Raw genomic sequence first — 16,795 nt, forward strand, 5'->3', positions numbered from 1 at the left:
CACGGCCCGGCCGCAGCGCTCGCAGCCCCCCCGGCGCCTCCCCGGCCTCTTTTGTTCCCCGCTCCGCTCTCCCTTCATGCGAGATTAATTCCCGGGCGCTGCTGGAAGCAGTCGGGAGGAATTTCTCCCGCATCCTCCTCTCGGGCTGGCTGCTGCCGCTGTGACGTCAGGGATGGATTTGTCCCCGGGATGGCAGCGGGAGCGGGGCCCGGCGTGCCCGGCTCGGCCCCGCTGCCTCCTCCGGCCGGGATCGATCCCTTCTCCCATCCCCGGGCCCGCTCCTCCTAATCTGACAGGAATTAACCCGCAATAGGATTAAGGGAGGGGAAGTGCGTCACGAGGTGCGGACGGGGGCTCTGCTTTTGGGGAAAACGGCGCTGGGGAGGGTGGAAAAAGGGGGGGGGGAAAAAAAAGAGAAAAATCTGGGAAATAGGTTGGAGCGTTCCCGGGGGTGTGTCGGGAGCGAGCGCGCATGTGAGGAGTGCGGGGCGGGAGGCACCGAGCCCGCCTCGTCCTCCCTCTCCGCGAGCATCCTCCGCGCTGCCGTCCTGGAGGTGATACAGGCGCAGCAGCATCCATGGCCTGCCCCTAGCCGAGGCGCTCCCGCTCCTTCCTCCTCCTCCTCCTCCTCCTCCTCCTCCCCGCGCCGGGGCCGAGCGCTGCTGACCGGGATCCGCACTCTCCTGCGTTTTTCCAGGCTCCTCGGAAAGTGAGGAATGCAATTCTGCCACCATGATGGAAGGTGGGTGATGAGCCGGGCGCGTTCTCCGGAGGGGGGGAGGCACCGAGCCCGTGCCCGGGGGGCTCCAGCCTTGCCCAAATGGAATAATGCCGCCGATAATGCCGATAATAATGCAATCAAACCTTCCCCTCCCCCTAATCCCGGGCGCTCGCAGGCTCGGCAGGGCGGTGATATAATATCGAGCCCGTCAGGTTATTTGCAATTCCATCCCCAGCCCTGTGTAGGCAGCTCGGGCTGCGCGAATCCCCGGCTTTCCGGGGAGCCGCCGCTTCCTCCAGCCCAGAGCCGGCTGGATTCCGACCCCGAAATCCCGATTTTTATCCTGCTGTGCTGCTCGGGGATGGAGCCGGGGCTGTGCAGCGGCTGGGTGGCGTTCCTGGTTTTCCCTGGATGGATGAGCATCGTTTCTGTGGGAAACCAGGGAATCGCAGCTCGAGATGATTTTTTTTTTAATCTTGCCGAGCCGTGGAGATGCGGGTCGGGGGAAGGAGGAGGAGATGCTGGATTGGGGTTTCTCGGCATAAAAAAGGGGATGAGGAGGAAATCTGGGCTGCAGGCACAGGATGCTTCAGGGAGCTGTGTCTGATCCTGTGTGGGAAAAGCCTCTGGGCATGACAGGAATTTTATCCTCTGTCGTCTGTCTCGCCCGTATGTAAAGCTCTCCTTTATTATTTATAATTTTAATTCCTTCTGGAGCAGGATGCAGGGAAAGGATGTCTTGGATGTAATTGTATTTTAGCAGAATGGATACTCCAGGGCCGGCAAGAGCAAAATATATTGGATTTTAGGGGATTTCTGGCCCGTTGGTGGCAGCAGCAGGGCCTGGCTTGGTGGAGCCACTTCCAACCCAGGGAGCTCCCTGGAATGACAGGCAGAAATTGGGGAATTGCTTCCTGGAGGATCCCTGAAATCTGGGGCTGCCCCCTGCCCAAATCCCCCTGGAGAGGCCTCGGGATCCATGGGATTTCTGTGGGTTTAGGATGTTCCTTTGGCCTGGGGAACTGGGGACTGTGGGCACATGGAGCAGCCTCTCATGGGATGGCTCTGGAGGCTTTGGTGTGAGGGAAATGAGTTTTGTTGTCCTTTAGACCCCAGGAAAAGCCTTCCCTGCTCTCCCTGGTGCTGATGAGAGTCACAAGCAAAAGAGGTTTTAATTTTAGCCCATGACATCAAACCCATCCCACGACAGGAGCAGGTCATGGCAGGGAAAATGCCATTAAAAACCTCACTGCTCCCAAAAATCCCAGCATTTATGGATGAATGAATGTGGATAAACTGAAGCTGTTTTGTGGTAGGCCTTGGTTTGAGTTATTTATTCGGTTTTGAGGCTGCTTGGGTGAAGTAAATTGGGGTTTTGGGGCCCTTTTGGGTTTGGGAGTTTTTTCTTTTGGGGTTTTTTGGGGTTTGGTTTTATTTCTTGAGGGTTTTGGCCTGGCAGGAGCTTTGGTCACTGCCCAGCCCCACACTGGGGATGGATCCAGGGCTGGGATGTTGGGCTCTGGCAGAGGTGGAATCACCTTCCATGACCCAGCCATGCTCGGGGGGGAAAATTAAACACTAATCCTAAAAAGTGAATTATTAAACACCTTGAAGCCTTCTCCAAGTGGTTGATGTAAACCTAGAACAGAAGTTGGAAAATCAGAAATAATTCCTGGGTTGTTCTGAGTTTTGAAATAGTTGGAAATTGGTTGGATGTGTGGGAGAGTGGAACTTCAACCCAGGGTCCCCCTGAAACTCTGGCCCCTTGCAGGGGTGGTTTAATTAATATTAATACAACAAATTCAATGGGTTTAACAAGCTTGGCTTAACCGGAGCTGAAACTTTTAAACCTGAGCAAAACACTGGGAGTTCCTTGCAGCGAGCACCTTAGAGGGGTTTAATTATTATTGTAATTAATGATTTAAATCATTTTTCCTGCTGGAGTGGTGGACACTGGGCACAGGGCCTGAGGCCACCCATGGCCAGCAGGAGGGACCTGGCCCATGGATTCTCTTTGGATCCTTTTGGGGAAAAAAGAGAATTCCCCTGGTTGGGAATGGCACAGGATGAGCAGTTTTTGCTGGCTATGGATGTTGTGCTCAATATATGAAATATTTTGTCATTCTTCTGGGAGGTGGGAGAAAAATGTTTCTTTTTTGTGGGTGTCTAAAAATCCCAATGACACCCAAAATAAAACAAGAAAAAGTTTTTTTTCCTAGACCCCAATCCTTGCTGGAGGACACCAAAGGTGTCACAGGTGGAGGAATGGAAATTCCTCCATCTCCATGGAGGGGCAGGAACATTCCATGGATTTGCTGTGCTTGGCTTCACTCAGCAGGGTTGGGATGGGGATAAAACCCCCCAGAGGTCCCACCATGTGTGGAAGGAGCAAATGGAGTTTGGGTGTTCCCTGGGATTGAGGAACGAGCAGGGGTTTGGATGTTCCCTGGGATTGAGGAACGAGCAGGGGTTTGGATGTTCCCTGGGATTGAGGAACAGGAGGGGTTTGGATGTTCCCTGGGATTGAGGAACGAGCAGGGTTTGGATGTTCCCTGGGATTGAGGAACAAGCAGGGTTTGGATGTTCCCTGGGATTGAGGAACAGGAGGGGTTTGGATGTTCCCTGGGATTGAGGAACAGGAGGGGTTTGGATGTTCCCTGGGATTGAGGAACAGGAGGGGTTTGGATGTTCCCTGGGATTGAGGAACAGGAGGGGTTTGGATGTTCCCTGGGATTGAGGAACAGGAGGGGTTTGGATGTTCCCTGGGATTGAGGAACGAGCAGGGTTTGGATGTTCCCTGGGATTGAGGAACAAGCAGGGTTTGGATGTTCCCTGGGATTGAGGAACAGGAGGGGTTTGGATGTTCCCTGGGATTGAGGAACAGGAGGGGTTTGGATGTTCCCTGGGATTGAGGAACAGGAGGGGTTTGGATGTTCCCTGGGATTGAGGAACAGGAGGGGTTTGGATGTTCCCTGGGATTGAGGAACAGGAGGGGTTTGGATGTTCCCTGGGATTGAGGAACAGGAGGGGTTTGGATGTTCCCTGGGATTGAGGAACGGGCAGGGTTTGGATGTTCCCTGGGATTGAGGAACTCGCAGGGTTTGGATGTTCCCTGGGATTGAGGAACGAGCAGGGTTTGGATGTTCCCTGGGATTGAGGAACAGGAGGGGTTTGGATGTTCCCTGGGATTGAGGAACTCGCAGGGTTTGGATGTTCCCTGGGATTGAGGAACACTCAGAGCGCCCCGGGCAGAGGTGAACACCCGGGCATGGAACAGGTTTGACTCCTTTGGAATGCTCTGCTGCATCTCCAGGGCCTTGGGAGGCTTTGGGAAGTTTGGGAATGGCGGCTCAGGGAGGAGCTCGGATGTTGGGGAGACAGGAGCAGATGTGGCTCCTTTGGAGAGGCTCATTCCTGCTTTTCCTGGACTCCACCAGGTGCTCCTCCAGACCCCAGAATGGGGGAGAGCCTTCCCAGAGTGGGAATTTCTCACAAACTGGGGAGTTTGGTCACCCATGGAATTTCCATGGGAATGTTCTGTCCAGCTGGGACTGTGGAAGGTGCCCCAGCCCTCGGCAGGGGTGGGGTGAGATGGGATTTAAGGTTCCTCCCAACCCAAACCAGTCTGGGATCCTCTGGTCACATCCAAACTGGGAAAATCCTTCTGGAATCATCTTTTAGCCCTGGTGGTCTCCATTTTTGGATTGCTGGGCCCAGAGGCATCAATGGCACATCCCAAAAAATCCTTTTTGTTGCTTGAAAATTGACTTTATTTTTGGGTGGTCTGGTCTCAGTGAATTTCATTTGAATGCGCTCAGTGTTGTCTGCAGGACTCGGCAAGGAAACGATCTGGGAAAATCTGGGGGGTTTTGGGTTTGAGGAGGCAAAATTTGGGGGGGTTTTGGGTTTGAGAACACCACCAGCAGGTTTGATGGAAATGTCACAAATTCAGGCATGGTTGGAAAACCATCCCAGAAAATTCCCAGAACACCGAGTCAGGAGTGTTGGGATCTTCCAGAGTTTGGTCAGAAATCCACGGCTGAGCTCAGATCCACGGAGAGCCAGAGCTTGGTGTAGGATATCTCCATCTTTGCCCTCTGAGATGGATTCTTCCAGACCTGCTGGAATTTTCTGCAGAACTGGGAAGGAAAAGGAAACCACTTTTTGAGGACGTAGGAGAAGATTTTTTTCCCTCTTTTCCCAGAAAATGCTGAACCTAATCCAAGGATTTGGCTGCTCTTGTATCCCAGGATGGGCTGGGGGTTGGGGACATCCCACCATGCTCAAGGCCAAAGATGTCCATGGAGAATTTTGGGATGTTTTTGGGGGGCTGATCCAGGTGGGTTTGAGCTGGAAAGGAGGAATTTTGTGGGAACGAGGCCTTGGAAGTGAAAAGTTTGGAAGAGCAGTGGGAAAAAGCTCTGGAGCTCTTGGGTTTGGGATGCAAAAACAAACAAAAAACACTGAAAAAAACAACAACAAAAGGAGACAAAAGCTGGGAAAAGAAACGTGGCAAAACCTAAAAAAATAATACGGGAAAACCTGGGTGAAAAAGTGGCAAAACCCGAAATAATGAGGCAAAACTCCTCCTTGGGGTGAGCCCAGTTTAAAATGTGCCCTTGGCCATCTGGAACTGGTGCCCAAACGCAGGAGTTTGGGATTTCCTGGCAAGGCAGGAATTTCCTGTGTGATTCACCAGCCTCATTCCTGTTCCAGGAGAGAAAATTCCAGGTGAGGTCAGGGCTGCTCACCTTGGGCCTCCCCAGGGCGGGGTTTTACCCCTTAAAAACGTGGATTTGGGGGAAATCCTGCCCTAAATGTTGATGCTGAGCCCCCAGAGCTGTTGGAGGTGAAAAATTGGATTTACCTGGAGTTTGTGGTTGAATCCCAACACAGATTTGGGTTTGGAAAGGAGGAATATGAAGGAAAATGGGATTTATCCAGAGTTTGTGGCTGGAATCCTGACCCAGTTTTGGGAGAGGAGGAACACAAAGGAAAATGGGATTAACCCAGAGCTGGTGGCAGGAATCCCAATCCAATATTGGGATTGGAGAGGAGAACATGAAGGAAAATTTTATATATATATATAAAATATTATATGGATTTATGAAGGAAAAATTATATATATATATAAAATATTATATGGATTTATCCAGAGTTTGTGGCAGTATTGGGATTGGAGAGGAGGAACAAGAAGGAAAAACGGGAGGAGGGGAACACAGAGCTCCTCCCCAGAGCAGTGACCTGGAAGTGTTGGGAGGCTCCAGACCTGTCAGGAAGGATCCATCTGCCTCAGCAGGGAGGGACTGGGAATTCTGCCTCTTCCCCATAGATATCGATATCGTTTTTCCCATATGTATATAATTTTCCCATATATATATATATATAAAACATTTTCCCATATATATATAAAACATTTTCCCGTATATATATAAAACATTTTCCCATATATATAAAACATTTTCCCATATTTATATATATATGGGAAGATGTTTTATATATATATATGTGGGAAAATGTTTTATATATATATAACATCTTCCCATATATATATATTAAACATCTTCCCATATATATATATTAAACATCTTCCCATATATATATATAAAACATCTTCCCATATATATATATAAAACATCTTCCCATATATATATATATAAAACATCTTCCCATATATATATAAAACATCTTCCCATATATATATATATAAAACATCTTCCCATATATATATATATAAAACATCTTCCCATATATATATATATAAAACATCTTCCCATATATATATATATAAAACATCTTCCCATATATATATATATAAAACATCTTCCCATATATATATATATAAAACATCTTCCCATATATATATATAAAACATCTTCCCATATATATATATATAAAACATCTTCCCATATATATATATATAAAACATCTTCCCATATATATATATATAAAACATCTTCCCATATATATATATATAAAACATCTTCCCATATATATATATATAAAACATCTTCCCATATATATATATATAAAACATCTTCCCATATATATATATAAAAAAGATTTGCCCATATATATAGAAAAAAAATTTTCCCATATATATAGATAAAAATTTTTCCCATATATATGATTTTCCTCTCTCTCTCTATATATATATTTATGTTCTCATTTCCCATATGTGTATATATATATATATTAATTATTTTCCCATCTAATTTTCCCTGCCAGCCAATTTTTACACTCATTTCTTTAATACCAACCCATGCATGTGATTTTTCTCTTTTTTTTTAATTTTCCCCGAGGTTTGGGAAGACAAACCCAAAGGCCCCAAGGCCTGGCGGGCGGTGCAGGTGGATTTTTAGGGCAGGAGCTTTCCCCAGGAGCACAAGCGTGGCCCTGTTTGCTGTGCCAGCCATTGAGAGCCCAGCCTTTGTCTGTACCAGAATCCCAAAGCTGCAGCCGCCTCTTCCTGGGCACTTCCCAAGGCTTCTCTGCTCTGCTGTGGGAATGAAAGGGCAGCGAGGCTGGAAGTGCTTCCAGCTGCTGGGGTCTGCTACTGAAACCCTCAAAAAATTGATCTATTTTTGAGGTTTAAATTAGTTTCAGGTGGTGGGGTTTAATTTTATTTTTTCCCTCCTTTTTAATTTTATTTTTTTCCCCTTTTTAATTTTATTTTTTCTCCCCTTTTAATTTTTTTTCTCCCCTTTTAATTTTTTCTCCCCTTTTTTTTTCTCCCGTTTTAATTTTATTTTTTCTCCCGTTTTAATTTTATTTTTTCCCCCCTTTTAATTTTATTTTTCCCCCTTTTTAATTTTATTTTTCCCCCTTTTTAATTTTATTTTTCCCCCTTTTTAATTTTATTTTTCCCCCTTTTTAATTTTATTTTTTCCCCCTTTTTAATTTTATTTTTCCCCCTTTTTAATTTTATTTTTCCCCCCTTTTAATTTTATTTTTCCCCCTTTTTAATTTTATTTTTCCCCCTTTTTAATTTTATTTTTTCCCCCTTTTTAATTTTATTTTTTCCCCCTTTTTAATTTTATTTTTTCCCCCTTTTTAATTTTATTTTTTCCCCCTTTTTAATTTTATTTTTTCCCCCTTTTTAATTTTATTTTTCCCCCTTTTTAATTTTATTTTTTCCCCCTTTTTAATTTTATTTTTTCCCCCTTTTTAATTTTATTTTTTCTCCCCTTTTAATTTTTTTCTCCCCTTTTTTTTCTCCCCTTTTAATTTTTTTCTCCCCTTTTTTTTCTCCCCTTTTAATTTTATTTTTTCTCCCCTTTTTCATTTTATTTTTTCTCCCCTTTTTAATTTTATTTTTCCCCATTTTAATTCTTCAATTTTAATGTTTTCCTTTTAATTTTTTTTAATTTTTTTTTCCATTTTACCTCTTGGAGCCCGAGGTTTTGGGGCTGTCCTGTGGGAATTCCTGCCCTTCTCCTCCCCTGCTCAGGAAGTTTTGGTGTGGGATTGGGAAGGGGGAATTCCCCAGCACATCCCAGTTTACTCTGGATTGCTGCTGGCAATGAGAAGTGTGTTTAAAAGCAGATTTTAAATCCTGAATTATCCGGGAAAAATATTCCTTACCCACCCCAGCCTTGGAAAAACACTTCTTGGATTGGCACTTTTAAATTTGTCTTTAAATTCTGATTTTTTTCCTTTGGTGTCATTTGTGTTTAAATTTTTTCGGCGATGTATTGAGGAAAAAATCTTGAAATTCTCCGTCTACACCTGGTCAGGAATTGAAAAGCTCAAGCTGGGATTAATTTGTGGCAAATTTCAGGAATTTTGGGGTAATTGGAGCAGGAGGGATGAGATTCCCCAGCCTGCCCCTGCTCCAGGTGCACCAAGGATTTCAGGCAGCCCCACAAATAAACAAAATAAATACATGAAATAATGTTAGATTTATGGAAATCATCCAAGGTGTGCCTTGTTATTAGAGTTGATATTAATCATTAATTAATAATAATCTTGAAATCCTGGAATGGTTTGGGTTGGAAACCCCTTCAAGCTCATCCCATTCGAGCCAGGGACAATTCCCAATTCCCAATATCCCAGGTTATTCCCAGCCCTGTCCAGCCTGTCCCTGAACAATTCAACAGCCCTAAATTAATTAATACTTAACAATTAACATAATTACTATAACATATACTATAAAATATTATAAAATACAATATATAAAATCTATAATAAGGTATATATTATATATTACATTATACATTATGCACATTATACATTATGCACATTATACATTATGCACATTATACATTATGCACATTATACATTATGCACATTATACATTATACTATATACAATACATATATCATATATAAAATATATAATAAGGTAATATACAATATTATAAAATAATGTAAAATACTATAAAATGCAATATATAAGACATCATATCTAATAGTATACTGTAAATAATAATTATTTATATATAGACACAAATATATATATATATAAAAATTACTTATGTGTGGGGTGAAGGGAAGGTAACTGGGAGCTCTGCCACCTCCCTTTATCCCCCAAACCCCTGAAATTCCCTGAAAATCCCACTCTGGGTGTGATTTTGGGAGCACAGAATTATTGGGAATAATAGCTGGGGAAAAAGAATAATTGGGAAACAAATATTGACTGGGAAAGAGAATATTGAGTGGGAAATATTGACTGGGAAATAAATAATGAGTGGGAAATATTAACTGGGAAAGATATATTAACTGTGATGCAAATATTGAGTGAGAGAAATTAACTGGGGAAAAAAATTAGCTGGGAGAAAAATATTAACTGGGAAACAAATATTAACTGGGAAATGAGAAATGTGAAACAAATATTGAGTGGGAAATATTAACTGGGAAAGAAAATATTGAGTAGGAAAGAAATAATGAGTGGGAAGTATTAACTGGGAAACAAATATTAACTGTGATGCAAATATTGAGTGAAATATGGGGAAAAACTGGGGAAAAATGGAGAAAAATATTATCTGGGAAACAAATATTAACTGGGAAATAATAACTGTGAAAAAATATTGAGTGGGAAATAACTGGGAAACGAATAAATAATAACTACTGAGTGGGGAAAAATGTATTAACTGGGAGAATGTATTATTATAACAAATATTAACTGGGAAATACTGATTGGGAAACAAACATTGAGTGGGATTGGCTTTGTCTGCAGGGGGGAAGGAGATGGGGATTTGGGGATGTGCCAAGGACCAAAAGTGCCCGATTTGGCCCCAAAATCTCCTTGTGGTGTCCAGGCTGTGGAGAATCTTTGGGCTGCAGAGCCCCAGAGCTGGGGTGAGGATTTGGGGCCTGCTGGGGTTTAAAGCAGACAGGACTCAGTTGTTGTTTTTTTTTCATGTAGAAAAAGCAAATTCTTTATTCCTAAAACTTCCATAGCTTTTAAAGGCTTTGTGTTTGACTGGAATTGGCTGTAATTTTTTTGCTGCTGTCCCATTGGTCACAAGGTGCTGGTGTGTGCATGTGCAGGGCTTTTTAAATAGATGTTTGCATTATTTTGGGTGGATTCTCATGGGCAATAGTTATTGTTTGTTATTATTATTTGTTATGACAGGTGTGATTTATTTTTCTTGGCAAGAATAGGCTGTTATGTAAACTCATTCCTGAGATTCTTCCTTATGGGAATTAACTAACTGCACTTAGCTGGAGTGGCAGGCCTAAACCACAATTTTATGTTTTTCTTTTAGAATATTTTCATTTTTTATGCAGCATTACCCTGCCTTGGAATTGAATTCACTGCATGGCTTTTCCCTCTGGGAGTACCTGAGGATTTCAGGAGTTTGTTTTGCTGTGCTGGGCACAGGCAGGGTTGTTCTCCCCTTGGATTCCCAGATTTCTGGGCTCTCCCAAGGAATTTGGGAGGAATTTGCAGGTTTGAGTGTGCTGGGCAAAGCAAAGGGAATGTCACACAATTCATTCAATTTTACCTACAAATAATTACATTATTTGTAAAATAATTATGTTATTTGTAGGTAACCTCACCCTGATGAAAAATTATTTGTAGGCAAAATTCACTTACATTTATTTATATATATATATAAAAAAAATATTTCTATCTATATAGAATTTATTTTATATATTTATATATATATATATGAAATATTTATTTACAGTACATTAAATAACTACAAAATATTATAAAAGAAAGGCCTTATAGAATGATTGACTTGTAAAAGTTAATTCCCATAAGAAAGAATCTAAGGAATGAGAATCAGTTTACATAACAACCTAATCTTGCCAAGAAAAATAAGTTACACCTGTCATAACAGAAGATCCATCCCATAAGAATCCACAAAAAATAATGTAAATATCTATAAAAAAAGCCTTGCACATTCACATGCAAGCACCTTGTAACAATTGGATAAATAGCAAAAAAATTACCAGCCAATTTGAGTCACACACCAAGTCTTTAAAATGATAGAAATGTAATCTTTATAAATGAAATCAGCTTTTCCTACCTGAAAAATTGACTTGAGGCTGCTCAAATTCAGCTCTGAAAATGCCCCACACCCAAAACAAGGAAAAATCCAACTTAAGAGTGATCATTTCATTTTCCTCCTCCTCTTCCTTCTCTCCCTGCTCCTGAGTCTGTCACAGATAAATTTAATCTTTGTGCACAGTTGAAGTAGAATTCATTTCAAGCAATCTTTTTCTACTTCAATCACCACAAAGAGCATCCACACTCCTCTTTCCTTTGGAGAGGAGTTTTTCCTATGAGCTCCATGCTCCCAAGTGAATAATTTTTCCTCCAGGAACATCCCTCAATATTTGAAACTGAAATTTAAAATTAAAAAAAAATCAATATTTGGGGTTTGAGAGGCAACCTGGGACTGGAGGGTGAAGGGCTGGATTTGGGGGAATGGGGTTGGTTTGCTCCTAGAATTCAGTTTCTGGTGCAGAAAATGATGTTGGTCCCTGCTAAGAATAAAGCAGAGGAAATTTCGGAGTTTTAAAATAGCAAATTGTGTTTCCCAGGTGGAATTCTTATGGACAGTGGGGGGAAAAAAGGGGTTTAGAGGTGGATGGTGCTGGGTTTGGAGAGGCTTTTGTGGCTGAGGTGAGATCAGGGCTGGCTCTGCCCTGGCAGCCCGGAGAATTTCCCGTGGGATTCCCCTGGCTCAGGGCTGGGAGCAGCCTCATGGATGAGGTTGGATGAGTTTCTGTAAGGCTGAGTCTTGCCAGGACAGGCCTTGGGGAGCTTCAGCCCTGAAAGCACCGGGCAGGGGCTGGAGGAGCAGATCCCAGCCCCAGCTCAGTGTCTGCTCCCTGGATGGGGAATTTTCCTGTGCCAGGGATTGGAGGAGCAGATCCCAGCCCCAGCTCAGCGTCTGCTCCCTGGATGGGGAATTTTCCTGTGCCAGGGATTGAGGAGCAGATCCCAGCCCCAGCTCAGCCCCTGCTCCCTGGATGGGGAATTTTCCTGTGCCAGGGGCTCAGGAGCAGATCCCAGCCCCAGCTCAGCCCCTGCTCCTCCAGATGGGGAATTCTCCTGTGCCAGGGGCTCAGGAGCAGATCCCAACCTCAGCTCAGTCTCTGCTCCTCCAGATGGGGAATTCTCCTGCTCCAGGGGCTCAGGAGCTGCTGGAAATGCCATCCTGGGATTTTGCCCCGGAGCTGTGTCCCTTTGTGGGGTCACTCTCTGGGGTGAGCAGGGTGTTTGTGGGGTTTGCTCCCCTCTCCAAAGGCGGAGCTCCTTTTGCTTCCCCTTTCCCAAGAATCCCTGTTTTCCCTCTCCTGGAGCCAGCAGCCCTCCAAGCAGATGGAACTCGTAGACAAGCCAGCTTCTGAGCACATTTCTGCCACTTTTGGGGCTCTGCTCCAGGGACACCAAGGAGCAGCTCAGCCCTGGGGCTCTCGGCCCCGCTGGCTCTGCGCAGGGTTTGGGGGAGCAGGATTCTCCAGGGGAGAAAAATGGGAATATTCTCTGTTATTAGGGACTCACTGACCCTTGGTGGGCATGGGAAAGGATGGATTTGGGAAAGCAGAGCCAGGAATGGGGCAGGATGAGCCTGTGGGGCTCAGCTGGTTTTATGGAATTCGTGGATTCCACAGGCTGGACAACCTGGGATGGGGGAAGCAGGGTGAGCTCTAAAATCCCCTCCAGCCCAAAGCATCCCAGAATTCTGCAAAAAGAGGGAAAAGCTTGGAGGAAGCCACTGTGCTCCTTCTGCTCTCCAAGGGCTGTGGTGAGGCTGCTGCTCCTGGGGCTCTGGAATTCCAGGATTTCCCAGCTGGCTCCGGAATCCTTGGTGCCAGGCATTGAGCAGACAAAAACCGGGGCTGGCCACAACCAAACTTGGGCTTAATCTGGGTTTTAACACCCAGGAGGGTTTTTCCTCCTTTCAGCAGTGCCCACAAACAGCACAGGAAAGGAGGGAGCCATCAGGACAGAAATATTGGGAATATCAGCTGGGAAATATTAACTGTGAAAAGAAAATTGAGTGGGAAATAATAACTGGGAAATATTAACTGTGAAATATATATTAGCTGGGAAATAATAAGTGCAAAACAAATATTGAGTGAGAAATATTAGCTGGGAGATCTTGACTGTGAAACAATTAACTGTGGAAAAAAATTAAATGTGAAAAATAATATTAACTGGGAAAGATATTAACTGGGAAGTAATAACTGGGAAAAAATATTAAATGTGGAAAAGAATATTAACTGGGAAATAAATATTAAGTGGGTAGTTATAACTGTGAAACAAATATTAACTGGGAAAAATAATCATGAAATTTATATTAACTGGGGGAAAAACCCCTGAAATATTAACTGGGAAATAATAACTGGGGGAAAAAACCCTGAAATATTAACTGGGAAATAATAACTGAAACAAATATTAACTGGGAAAAAATAACCGTGAAATTAATATTAACTGGGAAAAAAACCTGAAATATTAACTGTGAAATAATAATGGAAACAAATATTGAGTGGAATTAATATTAACTGGGAAATAATAACTGTGAAACTAATATGGAGTGGGAAATAACTGTGAAACAGATATTGAGTGGGAAATAATAACTGTAATAAATATTAACTGGGAAATAATAACTGCAAAATAAATATTGAGTGTGGAATATTAACTGTGAAATAAAATATTGAGCGTGGAATATTAATTGTGGAATAACTATTGAGTGTGGAATATTAATTGTGAAATAACTATTGAGTGTGGAATATTAAGTGGGCAATAACTGAGTCCCACACACTGGGAGGGAGTTAATTAGCATTAAAAGAACAAATAAATGGCAGACAGAAATGTCCCCACAGCCTCCTGGCAGCCCCTCAGCTCTGCGATCCCTGATCCCCTGGCTCTGGCCTGTTTCTCACCCCAGCTTTGGGCTGCAGGCAGGGAGGCGGCGAGGGGCCCTGAGGGGATTTATTGGGGGTACATTAACAATTCCTTTTTCCCTGCTCTCCCCCAGGACTGAAGAAGCGCACCAGGAAGGCCTTTGGCATACGCAGGAAAGAGAAGGACACTGACTCCACGTGAGTTACGGGGCTCAGGAGGCTCTCGTGGGCCTTCAGCAGGAATTCGGGGCATCCCGGGCCGTTGTTGTCATCCTTGTATGGGATTTTATCAGCAGACACATCTCAGCTGTTCCCTGCACATGCACCAAGTGTGGGATTTCCTGGGAGCTGCTGGGAGCTCTTGGTCTGTGGGGGATTTTTGGGGGCGGGTGGAAAAGGAGGACTTGGAGTTGGAGCAGATTCCTCTCTGCTCTTTAGAGCTGGTTAGGGGTGAAAATTTGATTTACACAGATGTTTGTGCGGGGTTTGGTGGCTGGGGCTGGTGCAGCATAGGGATTTCACTTCCCAGAAAACATCTGGATTCTTTCCACATCTGGTGGGGGGTGCTGCGTGTGAGGGCTGAGCCTGGGCTGGAGCCCCAGGAGGGGCTGAGGGAGCTGGGCAGGGGCTGCAGAATCCCTGAGGGAGCTGGGCAGGGGCTGCAGAATCCCTGAGGGAGCTGGGCAGGGGCTGCAGAATCCCTGAGGGAGCCGGGCAGGGGCTGCAGAATCCCTGAGGGAGCTGGGCAGGGGCTGCAGAATCCCTGAGGGAGCTGGGCAGGGGCTGCAGAATCCCTGAGGGAGCTGGGCAGGGGCTGCAGAATCCCTGAGGGAGCCGGGCAGGGGCTGCAGAATCCCTGAGGGAGCTGGGCAGGGGCTGAGCCTGGAGCAAAGGAGGCTCAGGGGCCCTTGTGGCTCTGCACAGCTCCTGCCAGGAGGGCACAGCCGGGGGGTCGGGCTCTGCTCCAGGGCACAGGGACAGGAGCAGAGGGAACGGAGCTCAGGGTGGATTTTGGGAATATTTCTTCACAGAAAGGGTTCTCCAGCCCTGGCACAGCTGCCCAGGAGTCCCCATCCCTGGAGAGGTTCAAAATCCCTGTGGATGTGGCACTTGGGGACATGAGGTGGCCGTGGCAGTGCTGGGAATGGTTGGGTTTGATGATCTCTGCGGGGTTTTCCAACCCAAACGATTCCATGATTCTCAGCAGCCACTGCTGTGCTTTGGGGTGGATGTCCCCAAGTGTTGTGGCCAAGGAGCCTGTGCCACCATGTCCTGGGGACAGCAGGGGACGGGCAGCAGGGAGTCCCCTCCTGCAGCTCTGCTCAGGTGTTTCATGGTCAGCAGAAACTCCAAGGTTTTTCCTTTAACTCCACTTGGATTTGTTCCCCTGAGCAGTTTTGTGTCCTGCTGGGAGCTGCTTGGAGGTTTCCCATGCCAAGGGACAGGCCTGGCCAGGTGGCCCTGGTGTCTTTGCTGGGCTTTTCCTGCTGCAGAGACCAGGGACACATGGAGCACATCCCCAAAGAGGGAGGTGCAGCCCCGAGGTGCCATCCTGCTGTCCCCAGGGGTGGTGGCACCCACCCACCGAGCTGTGGGACAGCCAGGAGCTCCAGCTGGGTGTGAGTTCATCCATCCTTTATCCCGATGGGCCGGAGTGAGGCTCCTTTTGCTTCTCCTTCCCTTGGGAAACCGCTGGAACCGGGGCTGGGCGCTGCCTTATCCAGCGCTGGGATTCGCTTGGCTCCATCCCGATCCCGCGGCTCCCTCCAATCCATCCCATCCCGATCCCGCGGCTCCCTCCATCCCATCCCATCCCGATCCCGCGGCTCCCTCCATCCCATCCCATCCCGATCCCGCGGCTCCCTCCATCCCATCCCATCCCGATCCCGCGGCTCCCTCCAATCCATCCTGTCCCGATTCCACTGCTCCCTCCATCCCATCCGGATCCTGTTGCTCCCTCCAATCCATCCCATCCCATTCCATCCCGATCCCGTGGTTCCCTCCATCCCATCCCGATCCCGCTGCTCCCTCCCTTCCACCCCATCCCGAACCCGCTGTTCCCTCCCTCCCATTCCATCCCGATCCCGGTGTTCCCGGCGGGCTGGGGAGCTGCGGCGGGCCCGGGAGGGATCCCCGGCTGCGGCGGAGGTCGCGGCGAGGCCAGCCCGGAGCACGCTGCAATTAGCAGCAGCAGCAGTGATTAGCACGGCGGGGTCACGGCGCGGGCACGGCCCCGGGGGCTTTGGGCGCTCTCCAAATCCCCGCCGGCAGCAGCGGGGATGGAACCGGGCGAGAAGGGAGACAAGGGCAGGGACGGAACCGGGAGAGAAGGGAGAGGAAGGACAGGGATGGAACCGGGAGACAAGGGAGAGGAAGGACAGGGATGGAACCGGGCGAGAAGGGAGAGAAGGGCAGGGATGGAACCGGGAGAGAAGGGAGAGGAAGGACAGGGATGGAACCGGGAGACAAGGGAGAGGAAGGACAGGGATGGAACCGGGAGACAAGGGAGAGGAAGGACAGGGATGGAACCGGGCGAGAAGGGAGACAAGGGCAGGGACGGAACCGGGAGAGAAGGGAGAGGAAGGAGGGATGGAACCGGGAGAGGAGGGAGAGGAAGGACAGGGATGGAACCGGGAGAGAAGGGCAGGGATGGGACCGGGAGAGAAGAGGCTGGAATAGAGCGGGAGAAGGCGGGGATGGTGGCATCTGCCACACCCTGCGGCCACCCCCGGTCACCGCCCTCCCAGGACACCTCGCCGGGGTC

The 16,795-nt window shown here is 46.5% G+C and overlaps 1 protein-coding gene across 1 annotated transcript in view; it reads left to right on the top strand.

Annotated features, from left to right (window-relative positions):
* The first annotated feature begins 425 nt into the window (after positions 1–425).
* SGIP1 (SH3GL interacting endocytic adaptor 1) overlaps positions 426–16,795 on the top strand; it is a 54,542-nt gene continuing 38,172 nt past the window's right edge. The window contains exons 1-2 of the mRNA XM_071436938.1: positions 426–742; positions 14,166–14,229. Of these exons, the coding sequence (XP_071293039.1) occupies positions 733–742; positions 14,166–14,229 (74 nt within the window). The 5' untranslated portion in view covers positions 426–732. The remainder of the gene's footprint in view (positions 743–14,165; positions 14,230–16,795) is intronic.

Source organism: Agelaius tricolor, unplaced genomic scaffold, assembly GCF_023055355.1.
Source record: "Agelaius tricolor isolate 1412-34295 unplaced genomic scaffold, bAgeTri1.0.p SCAF_11, whole genome shotgun sequence".
Lineage (NCBI taxonomy): Eukaryota > Metazoa > Chordata > Aves > Passeriformes > Icteridae > Agelaius > Agelaius tricolor.